Genomic DNA, 22,730 nt, shown 5'->3' with positions numbered 1-22,730 from the left:
AGAAGATTTGTACAACAATAGGGTAATGAAACATCCAGCCCAAATTTTCCTCAGAGCAATGAAGATGTCTCACGCATGCTTCTGTGTAGCCTCAAGATATTATTAAATATACATATCAGAGAACAGAACAATTATGTGCTATTTTAGTGAGTTCATAGCTTCCATATACGGTCACAGCGTGCTGACCAACATGACAGTCAAGGTGGTCAGAGCTGCACGAACTACCTCCAGGCTAGATGCCACTGGTTTTGTGATCAATGTGGGTAGATGAGCCAAGTACAAACCATATCTGTGCTGGTTTTCTACCCACTGATTCCATAATTCTTCTGTCTTGCGGGTAGTTGAGCACAAGACCAACAGGGCCCATGGATATGCCCAGATCTACCTCGAAACCACAGAATTTGGCTGGCTGGAGAGGTGGCTTGAGCTCCAGGCAACCCGTAATACAAGCACCAACCTTGTTTTCCACTGGCTCCAGAGCACCAGACTAAGCCTTGGTGAGTCTTTCAGGATGGCCCTCCTTCACTGACATAAGGAAAGAGCTGGCAACGCACACAAAAAACTTCCACAAACCTGAGATCCGGGCAAAGCTTTCAGCCTTCATGTATCATAGCACTGCTACTGCTGAAGTTTTACGCCATGCACCCAGGCATGGAACAGTGTGAGGAGATTAGGAAGATGTTTGAAGAAGCAGCAGCGGGGCCTTGTGCTCCTTCTCGCCCCGATGCTGCTGCTTCCTCCCTGCCTGAATTAATTGATTCATTTTTAATTAAGAATTGTTCTAAAATTCAAAAGTCTGAAGCTGTCTTTTTTTCTCCTTGCCAGTTCCAGCAAGGCATGGAGGCCCGTCTCCTGGCTGAAGACTTAGAATACTTTAACCAAGGGAGCGTTCCATGACTCCCACAGCAGCACGAAGCACTCTCCTGGGGCAACGCTCTCTGACACCAGCCCCTCACCAGGCTGGATGTAGGACTTCAAATATTTTTATTTTATTTCACTTTCGTACCCATGATAAGGAGCAGCGATGCTGGTACTCCTGGTATGGCAGAGCTCCAGCAGGGCAGCTGAGACTATAGGGCACCTTGCCATTCCAGGCCTGGCTTCCTTCACTGAAAATAGGACTTGATAAAAATCCAGTGGAGACCTGTCCAGAGAGTACTTCCTCTTATCCAGGAAGAGACCCAGTCACCTTGTAACCCTAATCAGGATTAAGTGGCTATATATCTTTTATGTGACATTTTCTTGTTAGTTTCATACTCATCCTAATCTAGGAATCTACTCATCTAATCTAGGAATAAACAAAAAAACTTTTTCCCTCTTAAGCTAACTGATATGTAATTAATGACAGCAGAACATTACCATGTAACCTTATTCGTATATTCTCCAGTTTAGAATAACTTTAGTTCAATTTGTTCTTAAGTGCTATGTGTGCTACCTGAAGATAAATACAAAGTAGGGAATGAAATGCTTCGTTATTTGGTTATTTTTTACTTCAGCAATATATTAAAATACATAACTAACAATCAAATGCTTGTGTTTTATGAAATCCTCTAGATGTTTTATAAATTCATGTGTTTACTTTTTGTTACGCTTAAAATTTTTTAAATCCCTAACAAATTCTAATATAAAATACAACCTTATTAAATACAAAAAAATGTCACAGTATTTACAGCAGAACTGCTTAACAGGGTTATGGACTTCTGGCTAACCCATTTTGCAAATCCACCATTTTTATTTATTGCTCCGATTTTGTAGTCAAGGCTCAAGGATGCTGAAGCTATAGGTGAAAATGTTTGGTTTTTGGGTTTATTAAATTAAACCAAGCATTCATTACACGGTCCCCAGCATACAACTAAAATGGGGTGTGAAGAACCTCATTTGCATTTAAAGTAGCACTTTACTTCAGAAGCAAAACAAGTAGCTCACAGACATCTCAGTATACGTCTGTTCTTAAGGCTTTAGAAGCATGATATGACCACTGTCTTAAATGGAAAACATAAAAGGAAGTCTTTGTAAAAATGGATAGGAGTGACAAATATGCAGAAGTTATACAATTAAGTAATTAAACATGTACAGATCTTTAGTAGTCCAAACTTTTGTTTGGATTTGTTTAAAAGGGATGAGTGACTGAAGGTTTAGGACAACCCTTTTAAGATAAAAAAAAAAGAAAGATTTTGAAATATTAGCCCACCCCATTGTCAAATATTAAGCTAGTTATTGGAAACATACTGTATTTTTGAGTCATCTTTTTCACCCTCATTAATGAATGCCATGACATTAGTAATTGATACTATCAAAACTTGATGTAGAAAACTAGCACAATGGCAATTTTACTATGTAGCATGACTTGTACCACAGCTGCCATGCTTTTACCTACAACATGAAATCATTGTTCAGCTAAAATGCTTTGTCTTGGTGTTATTTTTGGTAAGTGTTTCTGATTTCCCACTGAACAAACACTGCAAAGGTCACTTCCTGCAGAAACATATTTTAGTTGATGGACTAAAAATGAAGCTCAATCATACAAAAATGACAAAATAAATAACCCAAATAGATTGTGACCCTTTTTTAAATACATATGAATTAAAGCCCAGCAGAGGAAAACGAATTCCGTTTGGTTCTTTTCATTAGTTAAAGCTAATTTGTAATCAGTTCTTTAAAATTTCAATACCTGATTTCCTTTGCAGCAATCCTATTCAGAATGCCTGCTGTTTGCGAAAAAAATATTCTATATTTAATCACTATTTAAACTTGCCATATCATGTGATCCTAATCCTGATGGCCACATAATCTGAACGGTGGCTACAATTGAAGGTGTAGAGCAAGGGTCAACCCTAATCCAGTGCTGACCTTTGAACTAGAAGAGTCAGAGTTCACCATAACTTTATGTAAAATAAACATATTTTCATGCTTTGTTATAGTGTTGCTTTTAAATCTGTATAAATTCATGTGTGAATAAACAGTAAGAAGAAAATAAAGTTTTAGATGCACTGGTGGGTTGTGCATTTCCTGGCTACTTGATGTCTGCGGGCACCATGTTGGTGACCCCTGGTGTAGAGGAAGTATGAATTACCCTGAATTTCATCCTAATTAAAAGTGCTGTTTGAGACGATTAGGAAAAAAGGCAGAGATCTGATATTTGTTGACTTTGGTGTGCAAAAGTATACTCTTTATTCGTATTATATATCCAACTTTATTTTTGCCCCGACCCTTCCCCTTCTCCCAGCCCCCACAACTAGTGACATTCCCATGTCACCAGTTACTGTCACTGTTACAATAGCCAATCAGAGCTTACCTGCAGAAAGAAGGCAACCAAACAAAGAAGAGCAGAAAAAAATGTTACTTTCAGTTTGTTTTTCTTGTTAAATAGTAATAAATACATTGAGATGCAGTGGTTCTTATTTTATCCTTTTTTTCTTAAGCACAAGGGTTAAAAAGTTTTTCATTTCTGTTTCTATTTGTTTTTATTTCATTTATTTATTGATCTGTGTTGGATCTTTAGCAGCAATCCAGACCAGTTGTCATGGTGATTAGCAGCACAGAGAGGAGGAGCTGTCTGGAGGAGAAACACAACAGGAGAAGAAGGAGATCCATTTGAATGTTGGCAAGGCATCACTGTCCTGTCACTTTCTCCACCCACCTCCACCTTAGCCTCCGCCAGGCCGAGCCACAAGGTCAAGCTGACGGCAACAAACTGAGTCCTGAACAACTTATGTCGGGCATTTCTCTCTCAAAAACCAACTTCTATCCTGATGCACGCACTGACAATGCACACACACATACACACACACTCACATACATACATACATACATACATACATACATACACACACATACATACATATATATATATATATATATATATATATATATATATATATATATATATATACATACATACATACATACATATATATATATACATATATATATATATATATATATATATACACACATATATGTACACATATATGTACACATATATGTACACACACACACATATATACATATATATATATATATATATATATATATATATGATACACGTTTGCATAATGACATCAAATTCAAGTGTCTTATAATGCAAGGATGTTTATGGTCTCCAGGTGGGGCATTTTCCAGATGATAGAAACAGGTGTGTGTGTGTGTGTGTGTGTGTGTGTGTGTGTGTGTGTGTGTGTGTGTGTGTGTGTGTGTGTGTGTGTGTGTGTGTGTTAAGGCTGCTGATGTACAGGGTATGTACATCTGAATACAGAATTGTGTGAAAAACAATGCTCCAGCCTCAGTGTGGAGCAGAGTGGCAAAACAAGGCCCCTCTTCATCCTCCTGCGCCTCTCCAGACTTAAACAACAAAACAGAACACACAACTCCTCAAACCTTGGAAAAATCAAATAATATTAATCAAGAATATCTGTTAAAACACACGTCAATCCTTCCTTTCAAATTGCAGTCATAACGACAACAAAAACAGGATAAAAGGAAAAGTATTCCCAGCATCCTTCTCCTCCTTTCTCCTCCTCTCATGCAGAAGAAATTGTCTCCTCCAGCTCAAAATTCACCTGTTTGTCTCTGAACTCTGGCTGTATGTGTGTAATTGTAGTAGTTGTAGTTAAAATTGTATGGCTTTAGGGCATGGTTCAGGTTTTATCAAGAGTTGGCTGGCCCTTCGTCTGAGTCTGGCCTCCCTCTGGCCCCCGCAGAGGGGTTATTGTTGTTGGAGGCAGGGTAGTAGTCCTCTGGGGGCGGGGCTTGTGGCCCTGGGGCGGTGGGGGCCGTCCGAGTCCGGAAGGCAGACAGTCCGATTGGCAAAGCGAGGGGCAGAGATGCAGAGCCAAACTGAGAGGCCTCCATGGAAGACACCGCCCCCAGGTGGTGCAGCCCTAGGGACACGCCCACATCCATGCTGTCACTCATCTGGGGAGAGGATCCCTGCTGACCCCCGCCTCCACCCATGCCTGTCTGTCCGCCCTGCCGTAGTCCACGCCCACCGTTTCCATGGTGAGAGTAAGTCGGGTGTGGGTGGTGGGGCGGATCCAAAAAGTGCCGCTGGTGTTGTTGGGTTGCAGCTGGTTTGTGGAGCAGCAACTGGGTGTATGCTGGGTCCTGAACCCCACTTCCACCATCACTGCCTGGCCACATCCTCATCTGCTGTTGGGATGGAGCCTGTTGGGAGGTGAGGGGATTGAGGGGCAAAATGGAGCAAAACCAAAGGGGTGAGACATCGTTCAGACTAGAGTTGAAACTATTTTCTGTTTTAATTACTGTGACAAAAATTTTGACAGTTAAAAATACTAATTTAAAATGAAATTATCATTAAAACCATAAGCTTTAAACAATAACCCTGATAATAAACTATTTTTTCCCTATTCAACCCCTATAAGGAAGGTAGTTGTATTTTGGAACTTATATCAGAAGAACTATTGCTGGACTGCATTGAAGCCACAGGTGTTTTGTACTCCGTAGAAAGCCAAAATAATGCCTTAGTGCCTAAAGCAGTTTATAGAATATCTATTTTTAATAATCAGCAATACAGCAGACAAACAAGACTTTCTGCAAACCTTCACAATAAGTACTGCACTCTGTGCCTTAGATAACATACTGTACCTTAAAACTGATTAAAACAGGTCACATGTTCTTTTGTTTGTAAAACATAGATTAGTACAATAAATACTACGGCTACTATTTGTATGACTAATAATAATAATAATAAGGCTGATAGCATTTATGCTGCTAGTTTTACACTTAGTAATCATATTTTTAGCATACTTTTTAACAAAACAGTGATAATATGGGTGACTGCAATGAATTAGCATATAATAGAATAGCAATATCCTTTATTGTCTCTTATTGGGGAGACTGAAGTGTAACAGCAACAAATGGAGAGACAAAAAAGGAAAAAAGGGTAAATCTAATAACAAAAATAAGAAATAAGAGACTATAGTAACATTAAATATATGATATAAGGAAAATATGTTAATAAAAATAGGTTAAAAATCATGATACTGAAATTTCATATTGTTACTTCTCTAGCTGAGATGATGTTTTCAGTTTATTCCAAGAGCTTTTTGACATTCAGGAGAAACCATTTAAAGTGGAAATTTCTTTTAGTTGTTACAGCACATCATGAGTGTAAAACTCTCTTTGATGTTTACAATAGTAGTTCAAGAAAATCAGTCAGTAGCTGAATAATAGTTTGCTCCAGTTAAAGGAAGTTCTGGTAGAACTGTGCTGTGTGAGGATAGCGGATGAGGATTGGCTTTTTTAGCTAATTATAGCTGTGGCCTACATCTTTTTCCTGCCGAGAGGCCCAATAAATCAAGACACACTGTCTTGGTTTCATAGAGGTTTCAGGGAGTGTGAGGGCACAGTGTGTACCTGAGGACTGGTCATCTCATAGTCTGAGTGGGTGACAGCAGAGTTGTAGTAGCGGTTGCTGTAACGGTAGTTACGGTTGTCATTGGAAGAACCACTGGAGCCACCTGAAAACAAATATCAGTGTCATACTTGGGTTTCTTTCATTGATTTGTTCACTTTGGCTGATTGGAAACCTTTTTAGAAAAATGACAGTAGCCTCTCTCAGAAAACATTTTCACCATAAACCAGGGAATACAGGTCCCTTCTGAGCCCTCTGACCAACAAGAGTAGGGTCGGCCATATCCCAAACAGCTGTGAATTTACAAAACAAGGCCCTCTGTCTTGGACAACAGTTTTAAGACGCCCTAATCCTAACCTGGCCAGCCAGATTGATAATTTGAGAACTCTCCGTTCTGTACATTATTCATCTGGGACTGCTCCTACTGAGTCCATTTGGAGAAAGGAGGGAAATTCAGCAGAACTTTCTGAGCTGATTGGGCGAAGCGACACCTAGTGCCCACCTACCAAAGTTTGGTTTTAGCCAATCACGGTATCGAATAAAAATGTAAGGAGCAGGAATTATGAGTAACCCCAACAAGACAAGCTAGTCAAGGCACTTCTTGTTGTTCTTCTTTCAAAGAAGAAATTGTGGATTCTGACCACACAGATGTGATACACACGTGTCCTCCTGCGCTGCCATGTTTGTGTTGGTTTGGCTTTGGGCGCAGCAGCTTTGTCAGAAATCCTTGTGAATGACACAACTGCATTTGAAAAGACCATCAGCAAAAAGGTCCTAACTTGGTAAGAGTTCAAACTGGTTGACAAAACAAGGAATAGTTCCACAAAGGAAAAGCTTTTTTTTCCCTGAATGTATAATTCTGAATCCAATTGTTAGCTCTTACAGGATCACATTGTTAAATGTGGATTTTAAGTGATTTAAGGATAGCAGACTCACCTGCTTTAGCACAGATATTACTGCCATTCAATTTAAGGCACCAAACTCAAGAACTGCAGACAGACAGAGCAGAGCATGCAGAGAATGCTGACTTTTACCAGAGCTAGAAACAGAGCTAGTAGTGGATGTTGAATGTGAGTGGTCCATGGCAGGAGAGGTGGATGTAGATGAGCTTGTGTTGGTTCCTTCATCTGTCGTTTTCTTAAAGAAATTGTGCTGCAGGGCGTAAAATGGTGTGATTCGGCTCTTAGGGTCATAGTCCAGCATGCGCAAGATCAAATCTGAAAGAAGAAAAATGTCACCATGATATACATGCCTTTTCCGTTTGAAAATAAGAATACAATTTTTTTACTTTAATAAGCATTCTGACAGATAAAGAGGCCCACCGTTTATTATATACATTTGAAAATCAAATCAGATGGAACTTCATAGTTTAAGCTTATGTACATATTAATGAACTGATTTAGTTTCTGTGTTGCTTGTAGTGAAGCAAATGGGAGCATAACTTGGACGCTTCATGTTATCTCATATTTAGTGGACACAATTTTATCCGATCAAGATAGCCTAAAAAGGGGCCATTCTTTTGTTGGGTTCTTTTTTCAGCAGCAGTTCTTGTGTCAGCCTGACAATTTTCCTGGAGAAACATCAGTACTAAGTAGGTTTCAAATATTGGCCAGGGTCTTTCTGCATGGATTTTGCATGTGTTCCCATCCATGGATAGGTTCTCTTTGGGCACTCCACCTTCTTCCTACAGTGCAAACACACGACTGTTAAATTTACTGGTCTCTCTTAAAGCTGCAGTAGGTAACTTTTGTAAAATATATATTTTTTACATATTTGTTAACACTGTCACTATGTCCTTACAGTATAATATGAGACAAATAATCCAAAAAAAATAAATAAATAAAAATAAAATAAAGCTCCGCTGGCTCCTCCCAGTGATCCTACTGCCATTTGCAGAAATACATCGCTCCCTGTCAGAAACAACCAATCAGAGGCAATGTCAATCACACTCTTACATACTGCCACCACCCAAACACTGCTACTGTCGTTCAGTCTCAAAATTGCCGATATGCTGACTCCCTGGAGTTGGTTATGGTAGACGGTGATACTGCTGAGCGGTTAGAGAGTCCAATCACCGTGGATGATCTTAAGCGGGTAACATTTTCCATGCAGTCTGGAAAATGTCCAGGCCTGGACGGTTTTCCGGCATTATTTTTACAAGACCTTTATTTGATAAATTTACACCAGTTTTGATCGAAATATTCAATGGATCTCTTACCCTTTCTAAATGACCTCAGACTGTAAATCAGGTCTCCAGATCATTACTCTTAATGAAGAATAAGGACCCTCTGTCCTGCTTAAGCTACCGCCTATTAGTCTTTAATCTGTAGACGTAAAACTTCTGTCCAAATTATTATCTTTGCGACTGGAATCAGATTTGCCTTTGATTATCTCCTCTGATCAGACAAGGTTTGTCCGGAACACACATGGGTTCTTTAATCACAGATGATTTCTTAATGTTGTTTATAATCCCTCTACGTCTATAAAGCCAGCAACTGTAATTTCACTAGATGCGGAGAAGGCTTTTGACCGAGTGGAGTGGAATTACCTTTTTTTATGCTTTGAAGACATTTAGTTTGGCCAGAAGTTAAATTCTTGGATTAATTGCTCTATTCATCCCCTGTGGCTTCAGTCAGAACTAATGACACTCATTCAGATTATTTCCCTTTTGTCAGGGCTTAACTTGTCAGGGCTGCCCTCTGCTGTTGCTATTGAACCTCTGGCTATTGCGCTTTGTTCAGAGCCACGCATCACTGGAATAACAAAATATGGTTTTGAAAAGAAGGTCTCCCTCAATGCTGATGATTTATTACTATATGTGTCTAATTTATCTGACTCAGTTCCAGCTGCTCTCGACATCCTTAGTTCCTTTGGTCAGATTTCAGGCTATAAACTAAATTTGGACAAGAGTGAGCTGTTCCCTTTAAATCAATGGGCCCAAAATGCTGCTCAAGGTTTCCCATTCAAAATTGTTCCATCTGGCTTTAAATATCTTGGTATCCAGATTAGAGAGCGATTTGAAGATTTGTTCAAATATAATTTTGCAGCTTTGCTAGATCAAACACAGAAGGAATTCCAATGGTGGTCACTGTTGCCTCTTTTCCTTGTGGCCAAGGTTAATTTGGTTAAGATGAACAGTGCATACTCTTCCAGTGCATACCCGTCTTTCTCCCTCAGTCTTTTTTTTCACAAATTAGACAAATTAATAACTGAGTTTATATGGAAGAGGAAGTTCCGTCGTTTGCAAAAGGAGCTGTTGCAGAGACCTAAGACCCTGGGGGGTTCTGTGTATTGGTTGTTGTTGTTTTGTTTTGTAATTCTTGCTCCTAGTTATTCCTTAGCTGGTTTAATTCTTTATTTGTATTTATTTCTTTTTTTCTTTCTTCTTTCTCTTTTATTTTTATTTGTTATACTTAAGACTGCATGGAGTATTTATTTATGCGCATGTTATAATATTTTTGTCTGTGTTATTCTTCCTTCGTATTTTTTACCCTATATATTTCTGTGATGCTATTTATTTCTGCCTGTTGTTTTTACATTTCTGCCTGTCCTTTTTACATTTCTGTATGCATTTCTGCCTCATTATGCAAATGAGGAGGGGCTGTGTCTTAAGGGCTCAACTTCTGCCCATTGGTTGGTTAGCATTTTACTGCATCGGTCAAATCTACATTGCTTTTCCCCGCACTAAAGCATTGTTTAGTAATGTCAAACTCAGTAGGCAGACGTTCAGTGTCCGACCTCTTAAGGGAAGCTGCTAATAGACTGGAAGAATTAGAACGCTGTACACAGGGTCCGAAATTAACACTCACCAGACGCCAAATGCGAGTAAATTTCCTGTTTGGCGAGTGAATTTCAGAAGGCTAGCTGCCACATGGCGAGTAAATCTTTGTGCCAAATAAATAAAAAATAACATAAAAATAACAAAGCCCATCTGGGCTGTGGATGATCCGTTCACAGTTCTGTCCATCCAGAGCTCAGTCTAGACTGGCCTTCTGCGGAGCTGGTTCAGCTTCTCTCACATCTTATTTCTGCTGCACGTAACAGAGCAGCAGAAAGGGCAATCAGAGTCATGATTTTTTTGAGCGGCTCCCAGATAAAGCCTTCATTCAGAACCAGTCATGGCTTCACGCTGCATCAGAAAACAGTTTTGCTAACCAGGTGCATTCTAAAACGCCAATTAGTCTGTTTATAAGTTTTATTCTTATTAAACCTGCATTTTCTTAATTACGTGCGCTGTGTCTGTGCTTGAATGCTTTCTGCTCCTCTCTCCTCCCTTCCCTTGGAGCCAGGGGCTTTTATCAGCGGCCAGCCTTCAAAACGTGAATCACTACGTTTAATGTCTGTCCACTCGTACCAAAATGTCCCAATTAAAATCAATAGGAGAGTCAGTAGCTGTGTTTCATGCTCTTTTGTATTTAACGACCCAGAACCAGCGGTGCTTTGGTGGGCTGCTGCCTTGCGCTTGAATTCAGGTGCGCAAAATTACATTACATGTAATTTAAGTGCGGACTTTTTAAGGAACTTGTAAAATCAGGGGCTTCAGCTCAGACCCATTATTTTTTCTCTTCCCTCTAAAGGAGCCCTTTACAGTCTTTATTTTTATGCATTTTCCCCACTGTTTATCAGCTGGATCAACCGCGGTGAAGTTGGTTTGAAGTTGGATATTAGACATTCAAGCTCCACGGAGTCAGCGGGATCTAGTTCATGGTTGATCCGGTTGAGGGACTCCGATTTCGGCCAGCGTCTCTCAGCTGCTCCCTCCTTCCACACGCAGTGGTGCAGTTAGGGATCGTCAAAAAAATGTTTGAACCAAGCACTCTTGATAAACAAAAATCAATAAATTCCTTATCTTGTGACCAGCTAAGATGAAACTAATATAAATTGATGCCAATAGATAAAATCTGTAAGGCACACTTGTTTTTATTCAATTTTAAGCTATTTTCAATTTTTAAAGATATAAGACAAAAATTGGGACTTTTCTTCAATAGCTTCCAGGTCATGTGACCCACTCACTCAAATTCTTTGTGAAATTCTTCTACTACATTAGCCTGATGAGGCACACTGGTTTTTATTCCATTTTAAGCCTTTGTTTATTTTTAAAGACTTTTTTTATCATAAAAATAATTTATATTTCTTCAATAGGAGGTGTTGGCCTAGTGGTTAGACCAATGAGCTTGCACTCTGAGAAGGTTGCAAGTACCCGGTTCGATCCCCACTGCCTGCACTCTTAACCCCCGATTGCTCCCCATGCGCCGCACAGTGGCAGCCCACTGCTCCCCAAGGGGATGGGTTAAGTTGCAGAAGTGAATTTCTCCATTGTGAGATCAATAAAGTTCAATTATTAATTATTATTATTATTAGCTTCCAAGTCGTGTGACTCCAAATCTATGTCAAATTGTTCTACTACTTTAGTCAGATGGGGCACACTCATTTTTATTCCATTGTAAGCCTTTGTTTATTTTTAAAGATTTTTTCTAATGAAAATAATTGATATTTCTTCAATAGCTTCCAGGTCATGTGACCCACTCACTCAAATTCTTTGTGAAATTGTTCTACTACTTCAGCCAACTTTTGTCTTTGAAAAAAATCTTAAAACTTGAAAATAGCTTAAAATGGAATAAAAACAAGTGTGCCTTACAGATGTTATCTAGTGGCATGATTTTAGATTACTTTTGTCATAGGTGGTCACGAGATACGGAATTTACTGATTTTTGTTTCTAAAGAGTGCTTTAGAAACAAAAGTCAAGTTTTTGATTTTTGTTTCTAAAGCCCAAGTGTTGCAGCTGAGGGGAAAATGTTGGACCGGCTTGATGAAACTCCGCCTTATTCACAAATTAGACCAACATGGATAGAATAATGATAATCTGTAGTGTTTTTTTATTGCCAGGATGTGAATCTGATAATTCATATTATATTACTTTTATAATCAACTACAATATTTTCTTATCAAGCAAGCTCTGCATAGGGTCCAATGTAATTCACCCAGCGCGGTCGGAGACTAGTTTTGAGAAAACTATGGTTGTAGCTCACTGTCTGCCTTGCTGTGGTTGCGGAGAGGTGTCTGTTTTGTAGAATAAATCATCCGCCGATGAGTTATTGATCTGGAAAAGCCGAATCTGAAACCACTGAAAAACACTTCAGATCCCAAATGTACAGCGTTCTAATTCTTCCAGTCTATTAGCAGCTTCCCTTAAGAGGTCGGACACTGAACGTCTGCCTGCTGAGTTTGACATTACTAAACAATGCTTTAGTGTGGGGAAAAATATTATAACATGCGCATAAATAAATACTTAAAAAAATAAGTGATTAATAAATAAAGTTGAAGATTATAACAGACAATAAATAAATAAGGTAATTATTACAAAGGTGAGCAAATAAAGAAGCTAATTAAAAGAGATATATACATTTTGGACTCACTGTATAATTTAATTTCTACCTACATTTATTTGTTTATTGTATTTTTGGTGGCAATTAATTGTATGCTTATTTATTTATTGAGCATTTATTTATTTCTGTATTTATTTTTAAATATGGAAGACTTGGTCCTCCATAAGGACTGTTTTGACTCTCAAAATGTCATTTCTTGACTTTGTTATGTCACTGAAAACGCAAAAAAAAAAAGAAATAAAGATTGACAATGTGCTGCAGCCATGCTGCGAAATGTCAGAGAAATCTAGAATTCCGCTGCTCAAAGTAGCTGCATGTTGGAGTAGCTCTGTTGTTTTTATTCAATAATTCTTTGTAAGGAACTTGAATTCCTCCCTTTTGTGGATCAAGTCATCACAGAATCAGAATCAGTCAGAAATACTTTCATAATCCCAGAGGGAAATTATTTAATCACTGGTGTTAGATGCTGTGTTTCTTGAAGGATTGTTGTTATTTTTTACATTTTCTTTTAGGTCATTTGTTATAATGTGTAACCATAGCAACCAGTTGAGTTTGTACAACTGGGAGCATCTTATTAAAATCTCAAAAGCTGAAATAAGACTTCAACTACATCCCCAAATCCCAGATGAGCTGAAAAGGAGGTGCAGAGGATACAGAGCAGGAGCAAGAAGAGAGGAGGAACTTTAAATCATGTCTTCCATTGATTATTATGGACAGTGTCAGATCCATGGGAACCAAGTTGGATGATTTCTGCCAGAATCAAAGCTGTGTGGTGAAAGGGCATATAATTTTAACAAGTTGACTGTCTTCCATGTAGGCTACTGGGCTTTATGTGTCCATGTATCCTTTGGTATGTTGTGTCTCTGCACATGGTGGGCCACCATGACCAAAAAATGTTAGGGCCTTTTTTTGGTCCCAGTCTAGTCTTGAATCTACGTTTCACAAACTGCTGTTGCTGATACTGCATGTGATGTCATCAGGTCAGTTGTTGCTAAGCTACAGACACAACATCCCAATGTGTTTGTGGCAATATCTGGTGATTTTAATCATGCCTCACTCTCTGCTACACTTCCAACTTTTCAACTGTTTTCTCCCTGCTCTACTAGAGAAAACAAAACTCTGGACTTGTTTTATGCAAATGTCAAGGACTCGTACATCTCTAAAACAAGACCTTCTCTTGGCAGATCAAAACAGAATCTTGTTTTTCCCTACTCAGAATATAAGCCTCTTTGTCAAGATCCAGCACAAAAGTATATGGCCTTTGTGGTCAGGGATGAAGAAGATCATAGGCTTCAAGCAGGAGGAGGACCGGACAGATGGAAGTCTGGAGAGAGCCACTGAGCTGCACACATTCTTCAGTAGGTTCAGTTCTGTAACAAGCTAGGCACCCTTCTCTCCTGCCCACAGTCAAACAATGATAACACCCTCAGTTGACACAAACCTCCCTGTTATACCTCAGATGTTTTATCTTCCACCTCAGCCATGGATCCTTCTGCTTCTGCATGTTTGTTCTCAACCAAATCAGATGACTGTGCTTCTCCTTTGCCTCCCCCTTCCACTTTTCAGTCTCTAGAAGTCAGGAGAGGAGGCAGCTGGCAAGACTGAACCAGAATAAGGCTGCAGGTCCAGATGGTGTGTACCCCAGACTCCTAAAGGCCTGTGAAGAGCAGCTCTCTGGGATTCTACAGCACCTCTTCAACCTTAGCATGACCAAGGCGAAGGTTCCAGTGTTTTGGAAGACCTGCATCTTTCCGGTACCAAAGAAAACTCACCCATCAGCCCACAATGACTATAGAACTGTTGCCCTGACATCCCACATCATGAAGGTCCTAGAAAGACTCCTGTTGGCCCACCTGAGGAAGCAAACAAGCAGCTATCAGGACCCCCTGAAGTTTGCCTATTGCATGGAGTTGAAGTTGAAGATGCCATCATAGACCTTCTTCAACAAACCCACTGTCATTTAGACAAAGCAGACAACACTGTGGTGATCATGTTATTTGATTTCTCCTGTGCATTTAACACAATTCAGTCTGATTTGTTTTGTCAGAAACTCCAGAAGACTCAGGTGGAGGTCTCAAAAATCGCCTGGATCAGAGACCTGAAAAACAGACCACAGTTTGTGAGACTCAAGAGTTGTGGGTCTAACCAGGTAGTCAGCAGCATAGGAGCACCACAGCGGACTGTACTCTTACCATTCCTTCTCAATCTTTAAACCCCAGACTTCCAATACAAGACAAACTCTTGTCATTTGCAGAAAAACTCAGATGACTTTGCACTAGTTGGACGCATCAGAAATGGACAGGATGCTGAGTACATGGAGCTGGAGGCCCACTTTATGGCATGGTGTGGAAGCAATCATCTCATTGTGAATGTGGATAAAACAAGGGAGAGGATTGTAGATTTCAGGAGAAACAGGAATGGGTTCAACACTATTACCATCCTGGGAGAAGAAGTGGAGGTGGTAGAGAACTATAAATACCTCAGTATTCATCTGGACAACAAATTGGACTGGAGACACAACTGTGAAGCTGTCTACAAGAAGGGACAGAGCAGACTGTACTTCCTGAGGAAGCTTATGTCCGTCAGGGTTTGCAGCGAGATCCTGCAGATTTTCTATGAGGCTGTTGTGGAGAGTGTAATTTCCTCTGCCATCATCTGTTGGGGTTGCAGCATCAGAACAATAGACCTAAATAAGCTCAACAAGCTGATGAAGAAGGCCGGCTCTGTTCTAGGGACCCTTCTAGAACCTCTAGAGATGACTGTGCAAAGAAATGTTCTTCATTTTATGAAGAATCTAATTCTAAGCATTATGTTCATCAAACTGTCATACAGGAAAAGTGTATGACAGTAAATCCTTAGAGAGATGAATTTCTCATTCATATCAGAAACAAACTTGATTGTATAAAAATATTTTTTAAATCTAAATCCACTAGGGGTGTAAATAATTTTTGTCTAAAAGCTGCAGTAAGGAGTTCTGAGAAAACCATGGACTTAGCCTCCTTGCTCTCTGCTGCACTGCAGCTCCTCCTCCACAGCTGCAGCACACCGGCAATCTTGAGCTTGAGATTGAATGTTGTCCTAGTCTGCCTTCTGAGGACATCTCTAAAGCATCTCAGTGTCATGATCTCTAGTCTGATCCTTCACCTGACACACCTGTGCAACTCTGCCCCGCTCTCATCAACTCTCATCAGATCCACCAGCAGGTCTCACTATATAACCAGCCTTCAGACCAGTCACTAGTGCCAGATTTTAATGAGCCATCTATGAGTCTAATCCAGCGTTTTCTGTCTGCCTGCCTGTGATCTGACCCGCTTCTCCTGATTCTCTGAGCGTTGCCTTACCCCTGTCTGACCTGATTATCTGCCTGTTACCTGACCTGTTTTCTGTCTCTTGATTCTCTGAGCCTGCCCTACCCCTGTCAGACCTGATTTTCTGGCTGTTACTGGATCTGTATCTGTGCCCTGACTCTGCCCTCGGATTATGATTTGGACTGTCTTTGGATTTCTGATCACCCGGCTCTGACTCTGGTTTATCCCACCCATCATCCTGCCTGCCTCTGTCATCACGGTTCTGACCCATTGCCTGCCTGTTTACGATTTCCCTGCTTACTGCAGCAGTTTACCATTAAATAAACACTACCTGTCTTGTCTGGCTGAATTGTGGGTCCTCCGTTTCTGTTCATTGCACTCAGGACTGGCTTACTTGTGTGAAACAGCTCTATAACTTCAAAGACTCCAGAGTACATTATTTTTTACATTTAGTTATTGAAAGACTTCTGTGCCTGAAACTCAAAGTTCATTTTGAATGCACCAGTACAATGTGATGACCTACCTTTAAACTTCAGGTAGTCACAGGGGGCATGCCCTGGCTCCCCTGCCCTCCGCCCCCCTGGGCCCCCAGTCTCTACACCTAAAATCTCATGAAGACGCCGTGTAGCTGGGGGCTTGTATTCCTAGAGCACACAGAGACACATCCAGTAATCATAATTTATATTTACAAACAACTTAATTTTAAACATCTAGATGATGAAGAGCTTGTTATCTAGATACAGATGGTGCAGTTAATTCCAAACGTGATCCATAATTCATCCACTGTTGACAAATCTGAAAAATGGCAAGGATATTTTTAAAGCACTTGATTTTTTACATCAGGATCTGGAAGCAGGAGGTTACAACACAACTTTTGTAGAAACTCTTGGCTGAATGGTCACATTAAAGTTTGCCTGTTATTATAGAGGAGAAGACCACTGCCAGCAAGTCCAGAATGTGTACTTCAAGCATTGTCATTCTGCCAGGTTTTTCAAATCCAATCCTTGATACTCACTAAATCAACCAACTGGCCGGCCACCAGGCCTCTGCTAAACTTCAGACATTTACACATTTGATTCAGGTGTGTAGGAGCAGGGGTGCATGTAAACTTTGCAGGATGTTGGTTTTCAAGGACTGGAGTTGGAGCCCCCTGGTTACAGCAAGTTTTATAGCTGAAATGATATTAATACTATTCAAAATTAGCTACACCCCTAATGTTGACAAGAAAAAGGTGGTTTGGCCTCTCCAGGTCGGGACTTGGAAGGGTGTGTATCAATCTTTTTGCTTGATACAAAGCTGTAAGGTGATGGTGGAACAAAAACTAAGCAAGATGTGTAAAAATTTCTGGAAAATGTGAGATAAAGCATTTTCTTTTTGGAATTTTGCTCAACATTGTAGCTATTCAGGTTTTTTTCCATATCATAAAACAATTCAATTTTATTTATTTAGCGCCAAACACATGTCATCTCAAGGTACTTTACAAAGTCAAATTCAATCAAATCCTACAGATTGGTCAAAAAGTTTCCTATCTAAGGAAGTACAGCAGATTTTATCAAGTCTTGGCAAGCAACGTTTACTCCTCAAGAAAGAGTGTAGAGTCACAGTGGTCATCTACATTGTCGATGGCTTTGCAGCAATCCCTCATGCTGAGCATGCACAAACCGAGAGTGGAGAGGAAAACTCCCCTTTAACAGGGAGGAAAACCTCCAGCAAAACCAGGCTCAGTGTGAACAGTCATCTGTCTTGACCGACTGGGGATTAGAGAAGACAGAGCAGAGACACGAAAAGCACAGAAACACAAATTGATCCAGGAATCCTTTCTATGTTAGAGGGTAACTGCAGATGATCTGCCTCCAGAAGTCTGAGAACTCACCTAAGAACTGAGAATAAGGGCCAGGTGGACGATACAAAACAACAAACAGGTTTTATTGCTTTGCAGTTTGGATAAGGGAAACTGACGGTTAAATGTTCAAAAGAATTGTAGGTATTAATTGGCCCGGGACTAAATTAATAAATCACTGTGAAAGATGGTTGCTACTCCTCCTCCTCATCCTGTAGTTCTGGGAATGTGGAAATTTGAATAATTAGAAGGAACTGACTCATTTATACTAATGTAGTCCTCTTGCAGCTAGGTTTCTGTGAGACAAAATAAATCTGATTATCAGAAATTAATTCATTACCTAACAGAGTCTTTGGAGGGAGAGACCTTAAATTTAATAAACCACATTTAACTGTTTTATTTTTTGTTTCAAGTTGAGTAGTATTCATTTTTATGAGATTTTTATGATTTGCTCCTTTTAGTTTTTAATCTGTTTAGTTTTGACCATGGGAAAGACACTGTCTCAATAGGGTAATGGGTAGGTAACAGTACAGAAGATGCAGAGAGGTGTGTTAAACTACAACCCTGCTTCATGGGTTGTCCGCATTTTGGAGAACTAATAAATCTGGCCAGATTCCTAGAAAGAAGAGCTGCACCATCCAAAATAGGCTGGATGGTGTCTCTCCAGATCAGACCGGGTTTTCCCCAGAAAGTTTGCCAGTTCTCAATGTACCCCACGTCGTTTTCAGGACACTACCAGCTACACTGGTTGCTTAATCAGTGGTTGAATGATGACATGCGGCTAAACATGTTATCACTGGTCAGATCAGGCAGGGGAGCAGAGAAAACTTTAGCAAACTTACACACTGAAGCAACACCAGCTTTAGAGACATTACCGCCAGCGTCAATAACAATCTTACTGTATTTACGCCAATCCTTAGCCAGCAGTTTCAGGTAGGATTTGATGTTACCCATTCTGGCCCCTGGCAGGCATTTGACTATGGTCCCTGGTGTCTCTAATACCATGTTTCTGACTATGGAGCTGGCAAGAGCTATGCTTCCTACGTATTGTCACCCAGCCGGCCTGGTTATCCAGTTGCGTGGATACTGCTGAGGGACTGCTACGTGAAGCTAATCTCTTGCTCCACGCTAGCTAAGTGGACGGCTATCTGCCGGTTTTTCAACAGCAAGTCGCCAAAGCTACAAAAACACTACATTTATTCCATGTACCATTATCACTAAAAGAGGCAGAACAATAACTAAACATCAGACAAAGAGAGCAAGAGAGAGGGGAAGACTTAAACAGAGACAGAGAAGCTAACGGAAGGATAGGTGAAGAAGCCATAGTAAGGCTAAAGCTAGTCTAGCGACCTCTTACCACGTCAAGAAAACTAAACCGTGTAAAACACAAGGATTTCCCAAATGTGAAGTGCAACAACAGTGAATGTGTTTTAAACTTGCTTATGTATTAGAAACAGAGAGATGTCACAGCAAAGAGCTTTAAGATAAAATTGAGAGTCTGGTACACCAAACCACAATTCACACCGCACCAAAAAAAAACAACAAAAAAAAAAAACAGGAAGTGACGCAATACCCCTTGAGCCGGGCATACACTGTACGAGTTTTTGTCCCTGTTCAGGCCGATTCTTCAGTCGTGTGTGAATTTTTTGGATCTGGTTTCAGCTTGATCGTGCGTCCTGCGTTGTGTATTATACAGGGGGTAACGAGGGGCGATTTGCCTCTCACGACCACCTCCCGATCAGGAAACGGACGGTCGGTTGAAAATCAAACATGTTTGAAATTCAGTCGGCCCTCGTGAGTGATCGTGAGCGATTGTGAGTGCGTCCTGCTGTTGAAGCGGAGTTACGACCGTCTACCAGCCGATTTCCCCCAACCTCGCGCACGTACAAACAAGTAGATTCTTCTTTGTCTTCTCAAACGAAAACATAGGAGCGGAGAGAAGCATGATGGCGGTCTGTGTGACATGGAGTCACACTACAGAGGAGCAAGTCGTAGGATTGCTAAGGCTGACTTTTGGATGCAAAGGGAAACCAAGGGATATTCACCTTCTTGACATCCTTGTTCTTCTTCACCGTCCATAAGCCATCTGATAGCTTGTCAAAATACTTCCTGGCTTTAGGAGCTGCATCCAGCATGTGGCTAGGTGGAACCCCCAAGACCTCCACTATCTTATTCATCTGATCAACCTGTTCAGATGGGCAAATACACATGGTCAATGTCATTATAGAAATGCATAGTGAATGTGCAGTCATGTTGCAGAAACATATTCAATGTAAACAGTGAAAACAGTGTTCATATAATTTACGTCTTGGTTTTAATCTGGTTACCTCATTGGAGCCACTGAAGAGAGGCTCTCCTGTGTGCATCTCTACAAGGATGCACCCGAGGGACCACATGTCGATAGCCAGGTCATATGGCATTCCCAAAAGAACCTCAGGAGACCGGTAAAATCTACTCTGTATGTACTGATAGATCTGTGGAGAACATAGTGGAGTTAGGTAAGGGAGTTCAAAGGTACATGGATAATTTGACAAAAAACATAAATGGTGTTACGCTAGGTATAAACAAGATATATCCACCTTGAGAATTTGCACAGGCATATCCACCTTATTGATTATGTTAGCAGCTATCATTATGAAAGCTGCAGCAAAGTGGTTTTCGTTTTGGTAACTAGCGAGCTGTATTTATGGAGTAACAGTTTAACTAAAGTTTGAATTTTTTGTCTGTTACAATGACAACAGACCTACAAAGACATCCTTTTGAAGCTTGCAAATGTCTGGACTTGTGTACTTGCTGTACCTTTCACAGCTACACCTGTGCTCAGATTAATCTTTACCTGTGGCTTCAACTGGTTAACATGCACTCACCACTGTGATCAGTGGGTTATTATCCATCAGTTATCAACAGATGTGGAACAGAAAAAGAATGTAGCTAAATAATCAAACTTTAACATGATCCCTGAAAGCCCTTCAGGAGCAAGTCAACTAAAGGTCTGGAAGGAGTGATATCCTTAGCCAACTATTACCTAGACTACAACTAGCCACAAGAGAGGAAATATTGGCTTCTGGAAAGGATTAACAAAACTGCTGAGAGAAGATCAGGTGGGATTTTAGGTTTCAGAAAAAAGTAAATTTCCACTGTTATACTGATGACACTCATCTATATTTATCCACAAATCCTGATGAATCCAATCCATTACTTCAACTACTGGCATGTCTTGATGACATCAAAACCTGGATGAGTTTAAATTTCCCGCTTTTAAATTCTGACAAGACAGTTTGTCATTTTTGGACCAGATTCCACAAAAAAAAAAAATTTAAAAAAAAATCTTAATCTCGAAAGTATTAAATTGGCCTCTGGTAATAAAGTAAAAAACCTTGGTGTTATTTTTGACCAGAACATGTCATTTAAATCCCATATTAAACAGGTTTCCAGAGTTTCCTTTTTTCACCTCTGGAATATTGACAAAGTTAGAAATATTTTGTCCAGGAGTGATGCTGAAAAACTAGTCTATGGATTTGTTACTTCAAGGCTGAGCTGGTGTAATTCTTTACTATCAGGAAGTCCACAAAATGCAGTTTGAAGCCTTCGGCTGATCCAAAATGTTGCAGCAAGAGTTCTAATGAAAACCAATGGCACAGTGCTAAAAACTACAGGGCTGTCTCAGAAAATTAGAATATTGTGATAAAGTTCTTTATTTTCTGAAATGCAATTAAAAAACATGAAATGTCATACATTCTGGATTCATTACAAATCAACTGAAATATCGCAAGCCTTTTACTGTTTTAATATCGCTGATTATGGCTTACAGCGTAAGAAACCCAAATATCCTATCTCAAAATATTAGAATATCGTGAAAAAGTATACTAGTAGGCTATTCAACTAATCACTTGAATCGTCTAATTAACTCGAAACACTGCAGGGTTTCCTGAGCCTTGAAAAACACTCAGCTTGGTTCAGTAAACTAAATCACAAGTATGGTAGTGGTTAGGAGACGACATAAGATTCTCACAGTAACTGGTGTACTGACCATGGCATTACTGTCCTTGATTGGTCTGCCAATTCACCTGACCTGAACCCCATAGAGAATTTCTGGGGTATTTGAAGAAGAAGCTGAAAGACACCAGACCCAACAATGCAAATGAGCTAAAGGCCGCTATTGAAGCATCCTGGGCATCCATAACACCACAGCAATGCCACAGGCTGATTGCCTCCATGCCACGCCGCATTGATGCAGTAATCTGTGCAAAAGGATTCCCAACCAAGTACTGAGTGCATTAATGGACATTTTCAAATGTTTGATTTCGTTTTGCTGTTATAATTTTTTTTTTACTTGGTCTGAGGAAATATTCTAATATTTTGAGATAGGATTTTTGAGTTTTCTTCAGCTGTACGCCATAATCAGCGATAATAAAGCAATAAAAGGCTTGCGATATTTCAGTTGATTTGTAATGAATCCAGAATGTATGACATTTCATGTTTTTTAATTGCATTACAGAAAATAAAGAACTTTATCACAATATTCTAATTTTCTGAGACAGTCCTGTATCCCACTGTGTAGCCCTGATCCAGAGGTTGCATTCACAATTCAAGCAAAACATCATAGGAATGAGGAATAAGGTGGATATTTTATTGAATACCTAAATAATAACTATTATTGTTAGAAATATGCTTAGGGCTGGGCGATGTGGCTTCATAATAAAATCTCCCGATTAATCAATTTTCATTCCTCCTTTTTGTTTCACAAAAAGAAATTAAAGAAATTATTTTAAAAACTGTCTTAAAAACTTTTATGTCAAGCATTTTGTCTGGGAGTTGATCT

At 39.9% G+C, this 22,730-nt stretch overlaps 1 protein-coding gene across 1 annotated transcript in view; it reads right to left on the bottom strand.

Moving 5' to 3' along the window:
• Window positions 1-4,076: 4,076 nt before the first annotated feature.
• The window catches only part of dyrk1b (dual-specificity tyrosine-(Y)-phosphorylation regulated kinase 1B), a 30,298-nt gene continuing 11,644 nt past the window's right edge, over window positions 4,077-22,730 (bottom strand). The window contains exons 7-12 of the mRNA XM_012855027.3: window positions 20,236-20,382; window positions 19,954-20,094; window positions 16,592-16,712; window positions 7,408-7,590; window positions 6,376-6,479; window positions 4,077-5,163 (exon numbers count right to left, since the gene is read on the bottom strand). Coding sequence (XP_012710481.1) covers window positions 4,648-5,163; window positions 6,376-6,479; window positions 7,408-7,590; window positions 16,592-16,712; window positions 19,954-20,094; window positions 20,236-20,382 — 1,212 coding nt within the window. The 3' untranslated portion in view covers window positions 4,077-4,647. The remainder of the gene's footprint in view (window positions 5,164-6,375; window positions 6,480-7,407; window positions 7,591-16,591; window positions 16,713-19,953; window positions 20,095-20,235; window positions 20,383-22,730) is intronic.

This window comes from Fundulus heteroclitus, unplaced genomic scaffold (assembly GCF_011125445.2).
Source record: "Fundulus heteroclitus isolate FHET01 unplaced genomic scaffold, MU-UCD_Fhet_4.1 scaffold_61, whole genome shotgun sequence".
In the NCBI taxonomy this organism is placed as follows: domain Eukaryota; kingdom Metazoa; phylum Chordata; class Actinopteri; order Cyprinodontiformes; family Fundulidae; genus Fundulus; species Fundulus heteroclitus.
The sequence above is the reverse complement of the archived record's forward strand: the minus strand, read 5'-3'. Positions and strand labels throughout refer to the sequence as shown.